Source organism: Xenopus laevis, chromosome 8L (assembly GCF_017654675.1).
Source record: "Xenopus laevis strain J_2021 chromosome 8L, Xenopus_laevis_v10.1, whole genome shotgun sequence".
Lineage (NCBI taxonomy): Eukaryota > Metazoa > Chordata > Amphibia > Anura > Pipidae > Xenopus > Xenopus laevis.
In genome coordinates, this window is record NC_054385.1 from 70,007,725 (window position 1) to 70,026,023 (window position 18,299).

Genomic DNA, 18,299 nt, shown 5'->3' on the forward strand with positions numbered 1-18,299 from the left:
AGATTATCATGCAAGCTTGTCATTAATAACGGCACACTGTGGCCTAGGGAAACATTGACCCAAATACCGTGTTGTCATTGGTGTGATACTGTATTATCATTAGGCCTAACTGACAACCTGCCACTGGACAGTTGCTGCAGATTATATCACTCTCAATAGTACACTTTACCCCACCTACAGTTTTTCTGTTTTAGAGCATGTCCAATAAAGTGACATAACACATCTGCATTCTGCACCCACAGTCTCATATTTAAAGGGATGTCTCTAGCATTTTAGGGTACAGTTATAAAGATATACTTTGGTGTTGGGAAGCCAGCGAAGAATTAAGATTTCAGTTAGTTATTTTTAGTTTATATATTTATTGCAAATGGTGGAGGCACTTTACCAAAAGGCACTAAAGTATACTAGTGTAGTTACCCGTAGCAACCAATAATAACTGACAGACAATTTATCCTGATGGCTCATTTCATTCACGTACAATAGCAGTTTGCTGTAAATTTAAACCACTTCTGGAAACCTTATGGCGAGTCCCCAATGACTCCACTTCAGTATCCATATTTATTTATAAAATAAATACTAATGCCTGGCATATATAAAATGTGTGGAAGGCTTGACTGATAAGTATCTGGTCAGATATCTATCAACAGGTTTGAAAACCCCATCAAATGAAGAGTGTGCTGATGCAGTCCTTGTGGGGCCACATTATGATCTACTCGTTGGCCCCTGGGAGAACAATTAAATCAGCCCAATTTGGGTGACCCAATCTGAGCAAAGATCCTCTTATTTGGCAGCCATGTCAAAAGAGCAGAATTCCCTAGCCATTCCCTGTAATGTCCAAGCACATCACAGATCTATCTTATTTAACATTAACTTTTCTATTTGTGTTTACTGTAAAATATTCACCTTTAACATCCTGACCTCCACTTACCATTTACTCACATAAGCAAAATGTTTAGTGGCAGCTGGTCCTTCATAATGAGAAGGTCAGGGGTTAACCTGTCAAACTCATACAAACACACACTGAAACAAATCTTTCTCCTGTGTCATGGAAAAATCCTCCTGGGTTAGCAGTTACTGAGCAACTTTTCAACGTCAACCTTACTGCTCTACCCCCTCCCACCCCTGTCTAATTCTCACTCCTCCTACCAAGCTACCTGTATTTGTGTTTCATGCAACCCCCCCCCCCCCTCTGGACTTGGACTAAAAACAGGCTCTGGCATTTCAACTACACTGAGGCCCAAACAGTCCCAAAGGCCCAATAAATAGTGACTGTCAATCGCATCTTACAACAGCCCCTCTGGCTTTTGCCAGAATCTACAGCTTGCCAGCCTGGACCTGCTTCTTGTCTCAGATATCCGATTTTGGCCATTTCAAGAATATCACATAGAAGTGGGTCTCCTTTGTATGCTACAGTCAGTTGAGGTGATCCAATAATGTTGTTGGGGTTAATAGAAGAATCAGAGGAGGCTGATGTGGATTTTGAATACAAATCATATACTGTGTGTGTTTTTATTTATGTTCAGCCCGAGTTGCATGTATGTAAATACATCTTTTAATAGGATGAAGGCACACCTGTAACTATTGCATAGTCCAATGTATACCTCAACCAAGGTGCCATGTTTTACATATAAGAAATCGTTAGCTACACAGTATTTGTAGCAACTTGCAGACTTGTGTTTAGCTTTGAGGTTTGTACACCTCTAGTGTGGATATGCATTCAGTGTGGTATACAGCTAGGGCAGGTCCGGACTGAGAATTAAAATAGGGCCTGGCATTTCAGCTACTCAGAGGCCCAAACAGCCCCTACCAGCCCACTAAATACTGACTTTCTATGGCACCTTATAGCAGCCCCTCTGGCATTTGCCAGAACCCACAGATTGCCAGTCCGGGTCTGAGCTAGGGAGACTTTGTACCTACCCATCAGGGTTTGTGCGTATATCCGGTCCGGACTGAGAATTAAAATAGGCCCTGGCATTTCAGGTACACAGAGGCCCAATCGCCCAGAACTGCCTCCCCTGCCTTCCCACAGGCTAAATTGTAAATTGTCAGCGGGATGGCACTTGGAGCGATTTCGTTTTCCGAAGTCACCCAAAGTTTCCTCATGAGCCCACCTTGTGCGACTACGGAAAATGAATCGATCACATTGCCATCCCAATGGTAATTTACATTTTAGCCAGTGGGGAGGCAGTTCAGGGAGATTAGTCGACCCAAAGAAGAGGAGATTTGTCCCCAGACGACTAATCTCCCCAAATCTGCCTGTGTGCCCTGACCCTTAAGGGGGTCATACCCTCTGGTATAACTACAGATGAGGCAGACCCTGAGTCTGCGGGGGGCCTGGGACTGCTTCTTCTGTATGGAAGGGCTGTGAATGACCCACGGCACACGTGATATTGCGGGTCACCTTCCATTTTTTATGTTGCATTGAGGGTGACCCACAATTTCAGCCTGGGAGGTGTGGGGACCTGGGAATAAATATTTTGCAGGGAGGCTGGGCTCCCATAGTTAGGCCAACTATAATTCTGAATTAAAATGTTGCAGCAGATGCACCCCCAATTTGTATTATGGTTCTGGTTTATTGGTTCAAGCTTTGAGGTCTAAGCACTAGCTTGATATTCTGAGTTTCTTGTGTACGTGTTGGGAGTTGTCAGTACCTGTCTGCATATTTTCTGTAGCTCTGTGAAGGTGCTTAAGACCTATAAGACATTTCAGTCCTGTTATAGAGTTAGAGGGTGTGTCTGTACCAACCTGTACAGTATGAAACATATTCTTTACTGCGTTCTGTGTGTGTATGATGAGGGGTTTACTGTTACAGAGATGTAAGCATAATCTGACCCTACACTCATGTTACAGCTTGGGGGATAATGTGCCTACCTGCTATATCATAGGTTTTGTGGTTGTCAAGCATCAGTGTGTGTGTTTTGTGTTGTAGCAGTTTGTGTGGTTCACCATTGCAACTTGCCTACATTTTGTGTCATAGCTTTAGGGGTATAGCAGCATCATGGAATAGAGTATAGCACTGCTGCCAGGATTTGATTGCCATGATTATGGGGTTTTATTTTCTCCCCATGATCAAGCTGTGTTCCCTTTGTGTGCTCTAAGTCCCTCCCATAATATGCTCCGAGTGTGGCCAGATTTTTACTCAAATACTGTATATTTGCAGTAGGGTTCACATTAAGTTCAATATTCAGCTGAATATTTTGAGAAGATTTTCTCTTGTACAGAGAAAGGTAATATTGAGTATTTTGAGTGCTGTTGTTCTCTGCTAGAGTACCACAGTAGTTTCCACATTTCGTATGAGGTAAAAAAATTTGACAAAGTGCTGTGTGTGGCATTGTCCTAAAAATATCAAAATGTTCAGCGGAGTGATGCTCATATCAGATTCTAAACTTTGTACTGAAAAGGAGGTACCAGTAAGATTAGGGTGAGGCGGGCCAAAGGGAGCTGAAAAGCCTGCCATTGTTCATTAAATACAGTGAAAGCCTTCTTCAAACAAAAAATATTCACATGCCTCATGCTACACACATAGCATTATCTTAAATAGCAGCATGAGGCATGTGAATACCTGCTGTTTTTAGAAGGCTTTCACTCTATATTGACAGCCCATGAATTAATCCACATCACTACAACTGTGACATATACTTTGTATCTGATCAGTTCTGTATAAAGAGATGCATACTTATGTACTGTATGTATCTCTATACATGCTTCCATTGTTCTGTAGTTGCCTAAGGGTTGGGGCAGACAAGCAGATTTGGGGAGATTTAGTCTCCTGGCGACTAATCGCCTCTCTGCATGGCGACAATCTCCCCGAACTGCCTTCCGTCTGCTTGAATGAAGAATCGCCTGCGCTAATGCACTTTGATGCCCAAAATTGCCTCAGGAGGAAACTTCGAGCGACTTCAGAAATTGAAGCACTACAAGTGTATTAGCGCAGGCGATTATTCTGCTCGTCTGCCCCAACCCTAAAGCTGGCCATATACGGGCCAGTAAAAACTGCCAACTCGGTCCCTGGGCCAATCAGGCAGATTTTAATATAGTATTGAACTAGGAGCAAATCAAATACAGTCCTCGTCCGATAGGTCTCCATAGGCTCCCTAGCACTGGAAATGAATGCTCCTCTTGATACCAGGCTTACAGGGCTTACATGGAGGGTAGTGATGCGATACTTAGTACAAATTGTGGCTTTCACACTTCAGAGATTGCTCTATAACCACATGACCCTGGGGGGTTCCTCCTGGATAGTCTGCACTGAATATTGACACTTGTAATATGAAATGACATACACATAATTAAAGCTCAAAATCTGTATGATAACAGTAAACAGCAACTCTTTCCCCATTTTCATCACAAGTGATGCTTATTTGAAATGCAGTGAAGCCCCTTATAAGTCAGCTACTTTCTGATGGAAAGTCTGGCACATATGCTTCCCCAGTGGTGCTTTGCATGTTAGCCAATGGAAAAACATTTGGAGGAGACTTGCCCACTCTACAGGAGATTAATTGTGGGGCAACTCAAGTCATTGCCCTTACTAGAAGTTTCAATGCATATTTAACAAAGAAAATCGTAAACTTCAGATACATTTCCTAACAGCAACCAGTCATAGTTCTTTGTAAAAGAATATTTTCAACCTAGTACTGTGAGGAGAGCCATGAATGACATTTTATCACCAATTGCGCAATGAAACCTCCTGATAATTCTTCTATTAGATATTATCTGTTCTGTAAAATGAGCTCACTTCTTTACATAAATGATCGAAGAGCTTCTGGGGCTAACATGTAAGAGGTTATTTACCAACTACAGAACAGGGTGCAAAGTGCAAAACACAGGTGCAATACATCATATTCTTTGGACCTTACATTAAATAAAAATTGATACATTAGTACATACTTTGCTTCCCCTTTGCTCTACCCCTAACGGAATGCATAGACCTACACTCATGTCATGGCTACAGTGTCTCCCCTCCCTCCCCATAACTTAGGGAGCAGATGCAGTTGCAGACCACACCATCCTGTATCATAGCATAAATGGTAAGGAATGGGCTGCTTCTAGTGTAAGGTGCACAGACAGACCTCAGTATGATCACATTTGCACCCCTTAGTTCTGTTGCACTTTTGATTAAGAGTCTTATACTATTACATAAGAGTACATTTGCTATACATTAAACTGTTTCTTGTTCCTGGTCCTTCACATATTTTGAAGGCTGAATCCCATCGTAGACTGATGGTAATCAATATTCTTTTGATTTTACAAGATACTCAATATTGTCCAATTTCACTGGAAGTCCTTATGGCTGCTTGTACAACACAATTGCATAGCAAACACATACACACACCCGTATTTATTGAGTAGCTTATTATGCAACATACATATCCCCAGGTCAGCTGCATATATGCATGCTATGTGCAAGGGTGTCTGTTTGCATAGAGATATCTTCTTTAGAGCCCAGAATAGCTACTTCTATAACCTCTAAACCGCAAGCAGCCACAGTGGAAAAAAGTTGTCATTATCTGCGCTGGAGCACTTAATGGGAGTGGCTTACTGCTCAGTCAAGGCAGGCTAATAATTCTAAGAACATGTATAAATAACCATGCCTTCTTGAACAATAGCACCGGAGACTTTCTACTGTGCATTTTTGATGTTTGTACTTGATAAGACTTTCACACACCGCCACTAGCTTTTATCTGTTGTGTAGCTGTGTGTACCTACGGCTGCTTTATTTTGAGTAAATGAAGTGGGAAAAGTACTACACGATCTTCCCACTTGATTAATAGTAAGGTTTCCTTTTTATTACTTTTTTTTTAATTGTACAGGTTTTCAGACATAGGGCAAACACCAAGCAAGATGGCAGAACACCTCATGTTGCATTTTTCCATATTACTGGTTATTGCAGTTATCTACAGTAAAAACAGTGTGTATCAGATGGCACACCATGAGTTAGTAATAGGTTAGATATTAAGAATCTAGTCATTAGTGTACTAGTCGAAAATATTTATTGAATTAGGCCCATGTTTGAGCTAAAGCAGGAGTGCCCATATTTTACTAATGCGAGGTCAACTTTTAGTCATGATTTTCCATTATGATCTACTATCATTTATAAAAGCATTGTTAGCATTCGGTTCCATGGAAAATATAACTTAAAGGGGACCCGTCACCCAAAAAAAAACATTCCAAATCCTATTTTATCACATTAGTCAAGCAAAATGAACTTTAATTACACTATATAAATTATTTGAATCTTGTTTCCTTCAGTCTGGGAATTCATAATTATAACAAGCAGGCAGGAGCCATTTTGTGGGACACTGTTATTAAGACAAGTCTTGTGTCATCTCAGTATCTTGTTTGTGCACCAGAATGGGGGACCTGATGTCCATCCCCATGTCCTGGGGAATGTGGGGAGAGCAGTGACATGTAGGAAGTGCTGAATGGAAAGGGAAATAATTGTCTGCCCCGCCTCTATGCCACTGGCATAGAGGAGGGGCAGACAATATTTGATTGACAGCTGAGATTTTTAAATGAGCTTACTACAGCTATGAATGCTTTAATAAAGAATAGAAATTGGATTTCATGTTTAATTTGAAAAGGACTTTTATTATACAGATTTTTGTGTCTGGGTGACAGGTCCACTTTAAATATTGATTTATTAGAAGTATATATTGCTATATTTGACAAAAAACTATTTCATATGTAACCTTAACATAATAAATATCTGAATGAAAAGCATGAAACAGGAGGGTGATATAGACAAGCTGTTTGTTGACAGTGTCTTGAGATCTACTTGTAGATCCCGATCTACCTTTTGGGAACCCCTGATCTAAAGCAAACCTTCATCGACCAAAACTCCCTGCATTCCATCAAATCAGGCTGCTATAGCATCTGAAATGCAGTACATTGAAGCATACCGGTTGCGGTTAATTTAATTGTAATTGCAACATCCCTTATAATTACATTTCATAAAAATGTGCCTGATTTTTTTTTTAAATCTGTTAAGAACAAAGGGCTGCCAGTCTACGTTTCTAAATATAGGCGTTAATTCATGCCACTATTCTTTTCCAGTAACTTGTTGGTGTTAATGCAAGTTCTAGATGTCGTAGTCTAGCGGTGCCCGTACATGGGCTGATAAAGGCTGCCGACAGGCTATGTATGAATGGGGTCCTCCAATGGACTTCCCTGACAGATATTTGGCAAAAATCCAGAAGGCTTTCTGTGCCAACATTATAAGGCACTCATCAGGGCCAATTTTATGTAGAGCTATGAAATATTTCTGTATAAAACCATATATTTTCACATTGACATGTTGGATTTAAAGAGGTTGTTCACTTTTAACTAGAATTTGCTATTCATAACATCTTTTCAGTACCACAATAACAAATGCTTGGATGCCTTTTGCTTTGCTCATTTTTTGACTGTATAAAAAAAAAACCTAATCATAAATGTATTCCTGTTATTTTTCATAACGGTCATTTCTTTAGGCAAATGGCAAGTGGAATTTTACATTGTTGCCTTTTCTCTGGAAAACTTAGCAGCAACAAATTGTATCAGTTACTTGGCTCATGTGGCCTGACATGTATGGCTTTGCGTGCACTGTGAATTGTAGGATCCCAGGGGGCGGCCCTTAGCTCTTAAAATGGCAATTTTCTATTTAGGAATACCCAATGGCACATACTACTTTATATTATTATGAAAATGGTATATTTACATGAAGCAGGGTTTTACAAATGAGTTGTTTTATACAGTATCTATAGAGACCTACATTGTTCGGGGGTATAATTTTCCTTTAACCATGAATCTTTATTTTTTCCTCGAATAGCTGTAAATGGTGTTTTGCCTCCCTCTGGATTAATAATCATAACTCATTTTCTTTTGAATGTTAATTAGTATGAATGCAGCATATATTTGTGGTATTTTATGTTTACAGCACATACGAGAGATTACTGCTGCGGTTCTGTTAGTGCACCTTTTGATTAACTGTCTCCTTTGACCCTCCTAAAGGTACATACTTTCAAACAATGGCTTATCCTTGTTGGGTCAAGTTCCTTGTCACTGCTTTATAAAGAACAAACACAAATACACTGGTTACTTAAGTTCTGTAGACTCTGGGATTTTGTGGGTAAACTTTGCAGTAGTGCTGCTGGTCACCCTCACTCAACATTCTGACGGCAGCTCATTGCTGAGACTGGACTAGATATGTTAGGCTTTTCTAATGGACACTTATCTCCACGTATGTTAATGGACTTTCATATGCACCACCTTTCCTTGTGATCATGTAGTTATTGGTGCATGTGTCAGCACTAAGATGATTTTTTTTAAGCAGAAGCAGATTTGAAATTATTTGGGGCAGAATTCTCTAATGAAAGACTAGGCAGCGATCAAATAGATCTTGCATTCATTGACCACATGCTTTATTTACATTGTCTATTTTTGTTGTTCATGTTGTGTAGAAATATTTATTCTTTTTTATATAGAAATACAACACAAGATGCTATAACTTTATATTTATTGAATGCCCACAGTGGATACTTCTTCTAAAATATATAGTTTATTGTTCTAAGTACAAAGTGCCACTGATATTCCCTGCCTGCGGCACATTGCAAGAATAACATGCTATCAAGTACTGAACTGATACTAATATGAGCTGCTGTATTGTTCTGACCATGCATAAGGCTGATGGGACATGGGTAGTTCTCTCCACAGGCATTATTCAACTGATGCACCTAAAACCCCCTTTGCAGCCTTGCACTGACTTCGATGTAAACTGTTAAACCAGAATTTTGCTCTTATTTTCACTAGCAATGAGGGCCCCCTCAACTCAATCCAACACTTTAAAGGAAAGTACAGTGTAAAGCATCAGTAAGCCTGCCTCAGGGCAGCCAGAGGCACATAATCTCCCCTGTCCGAAACTGCTAATTGTGTGAGTAGAACCTTTATTAAAGCTAAGAGGAAAATCGCAAGAAGGAAATAAATGCCTTTTTAAATATAAATAGTACAGAGTGATGACTCTCTGGTAAACGTTTATTTTGTAGGAAGGATCGTACGCGGTATGATTTGTTATCTGCGGCTAAATCTAAGATACTTTAGGTGACCAGGCTCCAAAAAAATTATTTCCATAGATTTCCGCAAGTAAAACCTATTACTCGTGGTAATATAGCTTAATTTCAGAAAATTGCCTCCCTTCATATTTTCCCGGAATGTAGTCAGATTTCCACGAGTAATAGGTTACAAAAAAAGACAAATGGTGGAGACCCTATAGTCGAACCATCCAAACTATCTTGGTATATTTATTTGGCTTTTATAGAAAAAAAATTAATTATATTTACTAGAAATCGATACATGTGGAAATAAATAAGAAACCAGTTGTTAGAATGTTTAAATGAACATATATAAAAAGAGGCCAGACTGAAAATTTGAAAGGCCTTTGGTCTCCGTCACATGCTTTGTGGAATGTGGAATGAGACTTATGGTGCCTGCAGGAGAAATATCCCATTTTCAAAGGTTGTATTTTGTTCACTTTCTATGTTAATGCCGTTGTTGGTATTATATTGAAGATGCAGGGATACATAAAAAGAAATACGCAGTTTAAGCGTTTATCCTTTTATAGAGCTTACATTACAGCATTTGGAATATTCCATGTAGGAAGCATTTTTATTCACAATGCAGCAATGCATTCCCTGTATGCGATACAATGCTTAAAGTGTAGAATGATCAGTGTTAATCAGGACCAATTGAATGTGCTATGAATTCCTTTGAATCCCTGTGTGTTAAATTGCATCTGGACGATAGGGCTTTGATATTGCATTTAACAAATCTGCATTATCCCTTTCTATGGACTTAACTGGCTGGCAACTGTCCCACCCCCACTTGCTTTCACATGCGCAAGAACGTGGATTTAGGACTTTGGCCAACCTTGGTACAAACTACAAAGTGTGTCTTACACTCATAGAATCCCTGCTTTCAACAGGCAATGGTGTATATACCTTCCTTCATGTAGCCATACTCTGGATGCTTCCTTCTAATGGTGACTTTGGAACTGTGTAGGTGCTTCTGACACCAAGGAGGATCCTTCCTTTTCGGTGTAATGTGACTGGAATAGCTCATGGATGAGGTAGGCTTCTGTAACTGTTTGTGCCGGGATTCTTAATTTGACTGCCTTGACATAATCGCCTCTCCCCAACATACATTTCCCCCACTGCTTAGAAAAGTTACCCTCAGAATAAAGTTTCTATCATGGCAGTTATTTGCATAGGGTGTCTCCTGTTTTGTGTTTGCGTGGTGCTGGTTTCTGTGTATTAAAGAGAATGGCATGTTTTGGTGAGATACTGTTATGCTACACAAATGGTGCATTGAATGGTAGTGCTTGTGCTGGGGATTTGTGAAAAGTCACTCAGATATGTTTGACGTCATTCTGTTCCTTTTTTGAAAGGGAAAGCTGCCTCCCCTTGTCACCTTCTGTAAAGAAGAACTTTGCTTTTGTCCCTGATTTCCGTTCTCTGTCGTCCTTTTGTGCTCTCTGCTTGCGTAAAATTGCTTACCCCCTTTTACCCCAATGAGATAAGCCCCATGTGCTCAGACAGCTCGGGAGTTCTGTATCACTAACACTGGTTGTCTGTAAATGTCACTAAATGCAGGAGGAATACTTTATTAAAATAACGTCAGGTTTTTGTACAGACAGTAGCCCTATTATTGAATGAACTAACAAAGGATGCTGGGAATGCAGAAGCAAAGTATGCTGGGAGTTCAGGAGCAGTTGTGTCATCTTGTGAAGTGAAAAGTTGTTTCATTTTCTACTTAATTGCGAGGGGAAATTAGTGTGGGCATGCAGGTTGTATATTTAAACAAGCGATGTGAGAGGAATTACAAATGTTAGATTTGGAGTGTGTGCCTTTGGGATGAGCCCCAGAGATTCCCATGAATTGCTGCTGTTGCCTGTGAGAGATAAGTGGTAATCACCACTAGTAGTACACACCTAAGGATTATTTCCTTATAGCCCTTGGCTACTCAGTAATCGGCTATGTGTGACTTTGCCCTTCAGGACATTTCAGTGAGGCTTTCTGAGGTAATTGCTGATAGCTTGCAGGAAAAAAAGCAATACAACTTGTTTGGCTCCGTCTCACTGAGCAGATCCTTCATGGCCATTATCATGCCGCCTGGGCAACAGAAGCCGAGCATTCTGATTTTGGTCAGAGCTTGTTGGCTTGGAATAAGGCCCAATATTGTGATTGGCTGCAAAAACCCACCTCTCTGATGTCCAGTTCTGGGCTCTGGCCATAGGCCAGCAGTTGAAATGAGCAAAAGATGGAAACCCCCAATAGTGCTATGCAGCGCTGCAGTTCTAACCCCCAATGAGGGGAAGTTTGCTGTGATGTGGTTGAGAATGAGGGCCCAACATCATTTGGGGAATTTTGTGATCTCTTGCTTTTCATAAAAATGCTCTTAGAGCACAATGCAGTCTCCTCACTCCATGCAGACCAATCTCTTCACACACAGCACAAAGCTTATCACTTTTGTGTACTACTAGCAGCTCTTCTTATCTATCTTCTCTATAAATGCACAATTATGGATTCACCTCCACAGCACCAGTTTGTTTTTTTCCACACAGTGCAACAATTATCTGATAACCCAGTTGCAGGCTGGGAAATACAAACATGATGAAGTTATATGAAGCAGCTTGTGGAGTCCATTGGTGGGAGAGAGGCCATTTCTTTTTTGTTGATATAACTTGAGCTATCTCCTTGGGGTGCCCTGGCATGGCTGAATGAGCATATCACTGTCTGCGAAACAAGCATGCCTTCAGTAAAAATAGCAAAAAAACCTCCCATCCCATTGTTCTTGTGTTTTCAAGCTGAGTACTATTTCTTTCCAACAGCCCTCAGGGTGTAGCCAAACATCACCTGTTTCCATTTCTCCTTGGAGCAGTTTCAGAAGTTTATTAATATATTTACAGGAATATGCAGGAAAATAATACTCACCCCGAGGCCATACAGACCTAAGTTTCAAATGAATCACATTGTGTCGCTTATTGCCCATTTAGGATATGGAATGATTGCTGAAGAAAATAAATCATGAATTACCCTTTGTACCATTTACCTAGTGGCAGTGAAGCAGTGAGAGAGGGCCCTGTGCAGGGGGCCTAACACTTAAAAACAAATGTGGAGGTTTAGTTCTCCTTTAAATTTTAGTTGGCTTATCAGTTTTTTCTGGATAACCGAACCTTTCTACAAAGATAAAACAACATAAATAATCATGACAGGGGTTGCTGAGCAGTGTGATGCCAGTCTTCTACACTGAGTTCTTCATACATAGCTCAGGCCCTTGTTCAACATGAGTTCAGTGACTTGTACAGAACATATGTTTTGCCTGTTTCTATGGTTTTTATTATTTCTTGAGTTAACTTTTAGATTGTAAGCTCATTTGGGCAAGGTCCTCTTTACCCTCTCGTCTCGGTTGTTTTTGTATGTAATCTGTATGTTCAGGATACACGCTCATTTATTGTACAGTGCTGCAAAATATGTTGGCGCTTTATAAATATTTGTTAATAATAATAACAATAATAAAATAATAAGGCAAACAGGGAAGTCAAAGCTACTCCTTGTTTGGTCATTAGATTACCATTATACAACCACCTCCCTTTCCCCTTTGTTGTGACTGTTTTGTTAGCAGGAGTCTATTATGCAGGGGGAATACATGAGAAGCGTCAAACCTCCCATTTTTCCAGTTAAGCTAAAAAACATAGTTTTTGTAAAAAGTATGTTTGGCGTTGGCCCTTTTCATTGAACTCCTGATGAACAACAGGCTAAAAAACTAGACATCTAACTCTAAAACCGGCAGCGGAGGGCAGGTACCTCTTGCTTTCAATCATATGCAAACCCTATACTGTGCATGCACCAAACTTACCCTTTTAAAGGGTTTGGTTCATTGAGACTATAACTCTATATTCTTCATTTATAGAGCAAGTCCTGGAAGAAGCTGAAGAACATGGTCCACTGGTCACCATTTGTGGTGTCCTTTAAGAAGCAGTACCCATGGATCCAGCTGGCTGGACATGCAGGTCAGTAAATAAGTCCAATAAATGTTATTGCAGAAAATAAATATTCTGTAACTTCTCTATTTACCTATGCTGTTATATGGATGTTGTTCTTCCTTGTAGTTGTTAGCAAATGCTCTGCTCTTATCTCTCTTGATTTACTTTCCTCAGGAGCCTAATAACATGCCTGTAAAGTGCTGCAATGCTAAAATGCTACAATTGTATAGACGTCATTCAGAAAGTCTATAGTTGGAATGGTTTCTACTTATAACCAGATACTGAATCAAGAAAATCTGAACCATGAAAAAAATATTGGTCCCAATTGTGAATCCCCCCCATGCATCAATGATTGATGGTTTGGATAGGTGTTCGATCCCAGAGTTTTTTCATAGCTCTAACAACTTACTGAATATAGAACTGCTAGGAATATCTCTGGATTCTGATATTTCATCTGACGCTCAATCTTGCCTTTAGTGAGACCAGTTAGTAAATGGTACAAACTAGTGGAGTGATTGAGCAGTAGTTGTAGATTTAGAATGGTTGCATCTGATTTGACAAATACTCTATTGTTGCCTTGCAGGTAATTTTAAGGCCGGTGAATATGGGAAAATACTAAAAAAATTCTGTGAGAGTGAGCAACAGTGTCTGGTGGGGCTGAACCAGGATATTCTGCGACCATTTGTCCCGGGCTACTATGGGATGGTGGAGAAAGAAGGCGAGAACTACAACCAGATGGAAGACCTTCTGTCTGAGTTTGACTCTCCATCTATTATGGACTGCAAAATGGGTGTCAGGTAAGACACAACAGGATAATTATCATGGTTGCCATGTTGAAAAACTTCTACCTGGCTTTTGCCTTTGTTCTCTCGTCTTAGAGTGGAATCTTCTTTGCAGCGACACGCAAATGCTGAGTCAGAGCTGAGCTGGTTTCTCTTTTTTATTGTTTACCTCCTTATCTGTCTTCTTTGGTGCCTTTGATTTATGCTGCATTTTTTTTTACCTAGGACATATTTGGAAGAGGAGCTGGTAAAGGCTAAGGAAAAGCCCAAGCTGAGAAAAGACATGTACGAAAAGATGATTGCTGTTGATCCCAATGCGCCCACTGAGGAGGAGCACAGACAGAAGGCCATTTTAAAGCCACGGTACATGCAATGGAGAGAGACCCTTAGCTCTACTGCTACCATGGGCTTTCGAATAGAAGGCATCAAGGTTAGTAAGGGCCCAAATATTGAAGCTGTATATATGAAACCTACTCTTGTGTGTTACAATGACTTGCTCTGGAAGGGCGACATATTTTATAGGTCCATGCATTATGTGTCAATGCATATAGGGCATTTTAATTTTCTGTAGGCACTGACCCTAACTATCGGCAGTGATTGTGACTATGACTGGATACCACCAGGTTACAAAAACAAATAAATAATGCCATGGTAATAAATTTAGGAGTCTCATTCTTCTTGGACTAGAGCGGTGGTGATGGCAGCGCTATGTTTAGGGCTGTAGTCTTTTTTTTTTTTTTTGTTCAGAAAAAGGTTACAGGTCTAGTAACATATGGAAATATCCAACATAGCATAGAGTACTGCCGATCCCCCCTCACCCAATATCATATTGCAATGTATTTTGAGTTATATTTGAAAGTTCCCTTGAAATGTCTCCATTTTCTGTCCACCAGAGAGCAGATGGATCATGCGACACAAACTTTAAGAAAACACGGTGCAAAGAGCAAGTGATCAGTGCACTGAGAAACTTTGTGGATGGAAATAAGAATATTTTAGTAAGTATTTTGAAAAGGTGGCTACAAATGGTCAGTCTTTCTGCAAAAGCTTGTTTGAAAGCACACTGCCTCTGAATACATGGGACCAAACTGCCAGGTGTTGCTGAGGTTGTGTCTACACTTGGATGTGTCCCTAGCATATTCCAAAGTACTGGATCACTGAAGGAGTTGAAGAGGCATCTGACTGTCAGCATTATGCTAAATAGCTACCTCAAGGGTCTGAAACAGCATAGCACTCTGGCTTTTGCTCACATACGCTGCCAATATCCTGGAAATTAAAGTTTAGCAAAAGTTGCAGAACCACAGGCTGCAATACCCTAATACATAATGCAGTTGCTTGCAGACTATATATTCATGTGTAAATCATTTTACACTGTTGTCTTCTTAAATTTGGGTTACAGCACATATGGAATTTTTTTTTTGTAGTAGAGGTCCAAAGTTTAAACACAAGGCATTAAGAACAGGGGAATGCAGAAAGGTGACCAAACTGGTGTGTCTAGAGATAGCTGAGCAACTGCTTCGGCAAGCTCATTCCATCTGTTTCACTCATTTAGATTCACTTCTCTTCGACCTTGCAGGGCTGTGTGTATAGCAAACCAAAGTACTTCTTTGCAGGATGACAGCCCATTGCATCACCTTACTTGATGCCTATTTCTTTCATTCACAGAGAAAATACCTGGTGCGATTAAAAGAGCTGAGAACGGCGCTGGAGAAATCTGAGTTTTTTCAATCACATGAGGTTTGTATTGATTCAGTCCCTGCCTTTCTTATCTTTAACCCACTCTGGTTACTGCATCATTTATATATTTTATAAAGCCTTTTTCTTTCTAACGTTCTGTTGCCTCACCTGCTCTGCGCTGCCACACACCTATATGTCTTGTACATACAATATGCTCCATGTCTAAATCATGTTACATACACACATGCTTTCACTGTGTTTTTCTGGCACTTTGTGGGACCTGTTTGTGTCATGCTGACATCCAGAAACCTTGTTTGCACTCCTTTCAATTCATGCATAAATTAGCTTTTCTTTTTCTCTGGGCGGTATCATTGTATACTCAAACTGGCACATGTGGTGGCACCTGTTAAGCAACTTTGCAAATGTATTGGAGACTGTTATTGTTCATCACAGCAGAGATTGTGCTCATCGTTCACATAATTTCCACAGGTTGTCGGGAGCTCTCTTCTGTTTGTCCACGATTCCTCAGAGCAAGCAAAGGTGTGGATGATTGACTTTGGGAAGACTGTTCGACTCCCGTGTACACAGTTGCTAAACCATCGTACACCCTGGGTGGAGGGGAACCGTGAAGATGGATACTTGTGGGGGTTAGACAACCTGATCAACATTTTTACTGAAATGGTGGAGGAATAGACATTTATATTTTGCCTTCTTAGACTGGATGTGATCCACAAAATGGGATTCATGGACCATAACTTGCTACTATTGTCAGAACATGGACTAAAGTCTTCCTAATATGCTTACAGAGAGGCTGCTGGCAGGCAAGTCACGTGGATTTCAGATTCTCAGCCCAGGCGACTGGGACATCAAGCAAAGACAATATTTTTAGGGAATGCATTTGTAGGTGTTTTATAAAGTTCTATTTATGCCTGTATAGTCTCAAGAGAACACAACACTGGATAGATTGTACCTACAGTACAGTTTTAAAGCTATTTGTGGAACAAGGATTCAGAGCTTTTTTTAATGTACATTTTTTATTACTGCAACCAAATATGAAACTCTGATTTATGCTGTATTTTATTATATAATGTTTTTAATGGTTCAACTTTATAATTGGGAGGAATGGTAGGGTGATAATTTTTTTATTTTTTATTTAACATTGTACAGTGGAAGCGGAGTTGTTTTTTTTAATCATATTTGTTTCATGCTTAACCAAAGAGAGTATACAAATTACAGATGGACAGCAGTAAACCCTCCGCCATGTTGTCCTAGGATGTGAAGAACCACACAGATGGATAGAGAAAACATTGTGGACTGATGTGTGTGAGATCAAGCCTTATTGAAATGGTAGAATCCGAGTTCATTCTATCCTACAGAAATATAGTTAGCTTGGGGTGGTTCTCAAGTTGTGAGGGTGTTGGAATTCAGCACCAGCTTGAAAATAACAGGAAAGCCATCTCGATGTATCTGTACTGCTCACAGCTGTCTGGTTCCCATGCCAGTACATAGCTGCCAGATGGATTATAGTGCAGTGCAAATGGAACTTACTGATTTCACTGAATAAAATCCACAAAAACAGCAGTCTGCTTTCTGTCTCAATCACTTTGCAGATGTCATCGTAACATTTGTTTCTTTTCAGCATTAAGTGGCTCCTCTTCTTGGGGTGAAATGGTGATGATATACAGGTTCTTTAATGATCTGTACCTGACATTGCAGGGAATGGAGCATACCTGACTTGTAGGCGGCGGCCCTAAACAGATGGTTTTTAAGGGGCAATGTTTAATGGGGGGAAAAGAGGAATCAAGCATATTTATGTTTTATTATCTTGTGAATCTGCAGCTTAGGACGGGATGCAAGTATGTCACCATGCTATTTAGGGTGGGTTAAATGTCTAATTATTACATTCTTGATATTGATGCACAGTCTTAAATAACAAGGACATTTAACATCTACTGTTTACAATACAGTGCCCCCCCCACATTTAAAAAAAACCCAGTGTGCTCATGATCTCTGCAATCCCTGGCAGTGACTGAGGGCTTGTTTTTTCAGTGAAAACGATGCATATGTGTGAGTGGGGGGGGGGGGGGTAAAATAAATAAAGAGGATATTGCAAACTTATGCAGCTTGGGATGGGCTCTAAAGTGCATCAGCATGAGAGAACTGCACATGCTTCACAGACAGTATCATATCCATGGAAGCAAGTGCTAGAGCACTTTGTTTGTTTCTGTACATGCACGTTGCAATTGTGTCTGTAAATGAGCTCTATAAAATGAATGTCAGCCATTGCTGTTTTTCAAGAATATTGTGAGTGATGAATCTGCCCTTTAAACCCCCAAATTAATTGTCTATCCCAACCTTGTCATTGAAATGTATCATTATAGCTACAACTGCAGCAAAGACTATAATAGTGCGTAAAGTGCTGGACCAGGTTGTGAAGATTTTAGCTACACTGGAATCTTATTTCCAAACTTTATGTCCTTAATAAAGTAAGGTAACACTTGAAAAAGAGCCCACAGCTCGAAACATGTGCTAATGAAACAATGTAGCGGCACAGTCTGCATTAGTGTTATCTGTTCCCACTTATATTTATTCTGGCATTGCAACTGCAGCAAGACAGCAATGTGGGATTCAAGCTTTCTCATTCAAAGAGTCATTCTTGGCTACTAAGAGTGCCTGCATAATTTTGAGTGTGGTACTAACACCTCAGTGTTTTGTAACAGTAAGGCAAACTGTGCACTGGCACTCTTTCGCCTTCTTTGTGTGTACAAATAATTGTTTTTTATTGCTTCTAGCAGCTGGCCAACTCCAGAGTTTAGGTTAGACCGAGC

The 18,299-nt window shown here is 40.1% G+C and overlaps 1 protein-coding gene across 1 annotated transcript in view; it reads left to right on the forward strand.

Moving 5' to 3' along the window:
- Positions 1 to 17,052, forward strand: part of itpkc.L (inositol-trisphosphate 3-kinase C L homeolog) — a 29,690-nt gene extending 12,638 nt beyond the window's left edge. The window contains 6 exon segments of the mRNA NM_001094688.1: positions 12,943 to 13,042; positions 13,599 to 13,812; positions 14,023 to 14,227; positions 14,691 to 14,792; positions 15,460 to 15,531; positions 15,961 to 17,052. Coding sequence (NP_001088157.1) covers positions 12,943 to 13,042; positions 13,599 to 13,812; positions 14,023 to 14,227; positions 14,691 to 14,792; positions 15,460 to 15,531; positions 15,961 to 16,164 — 897 coding nt within the window. The 3' untranslated portion in view covers positions 16,165 to 17,052.
- The last annotated feature ends 1,247 nt before the right edge of the window (positions 17,053 to 18,299 follow it).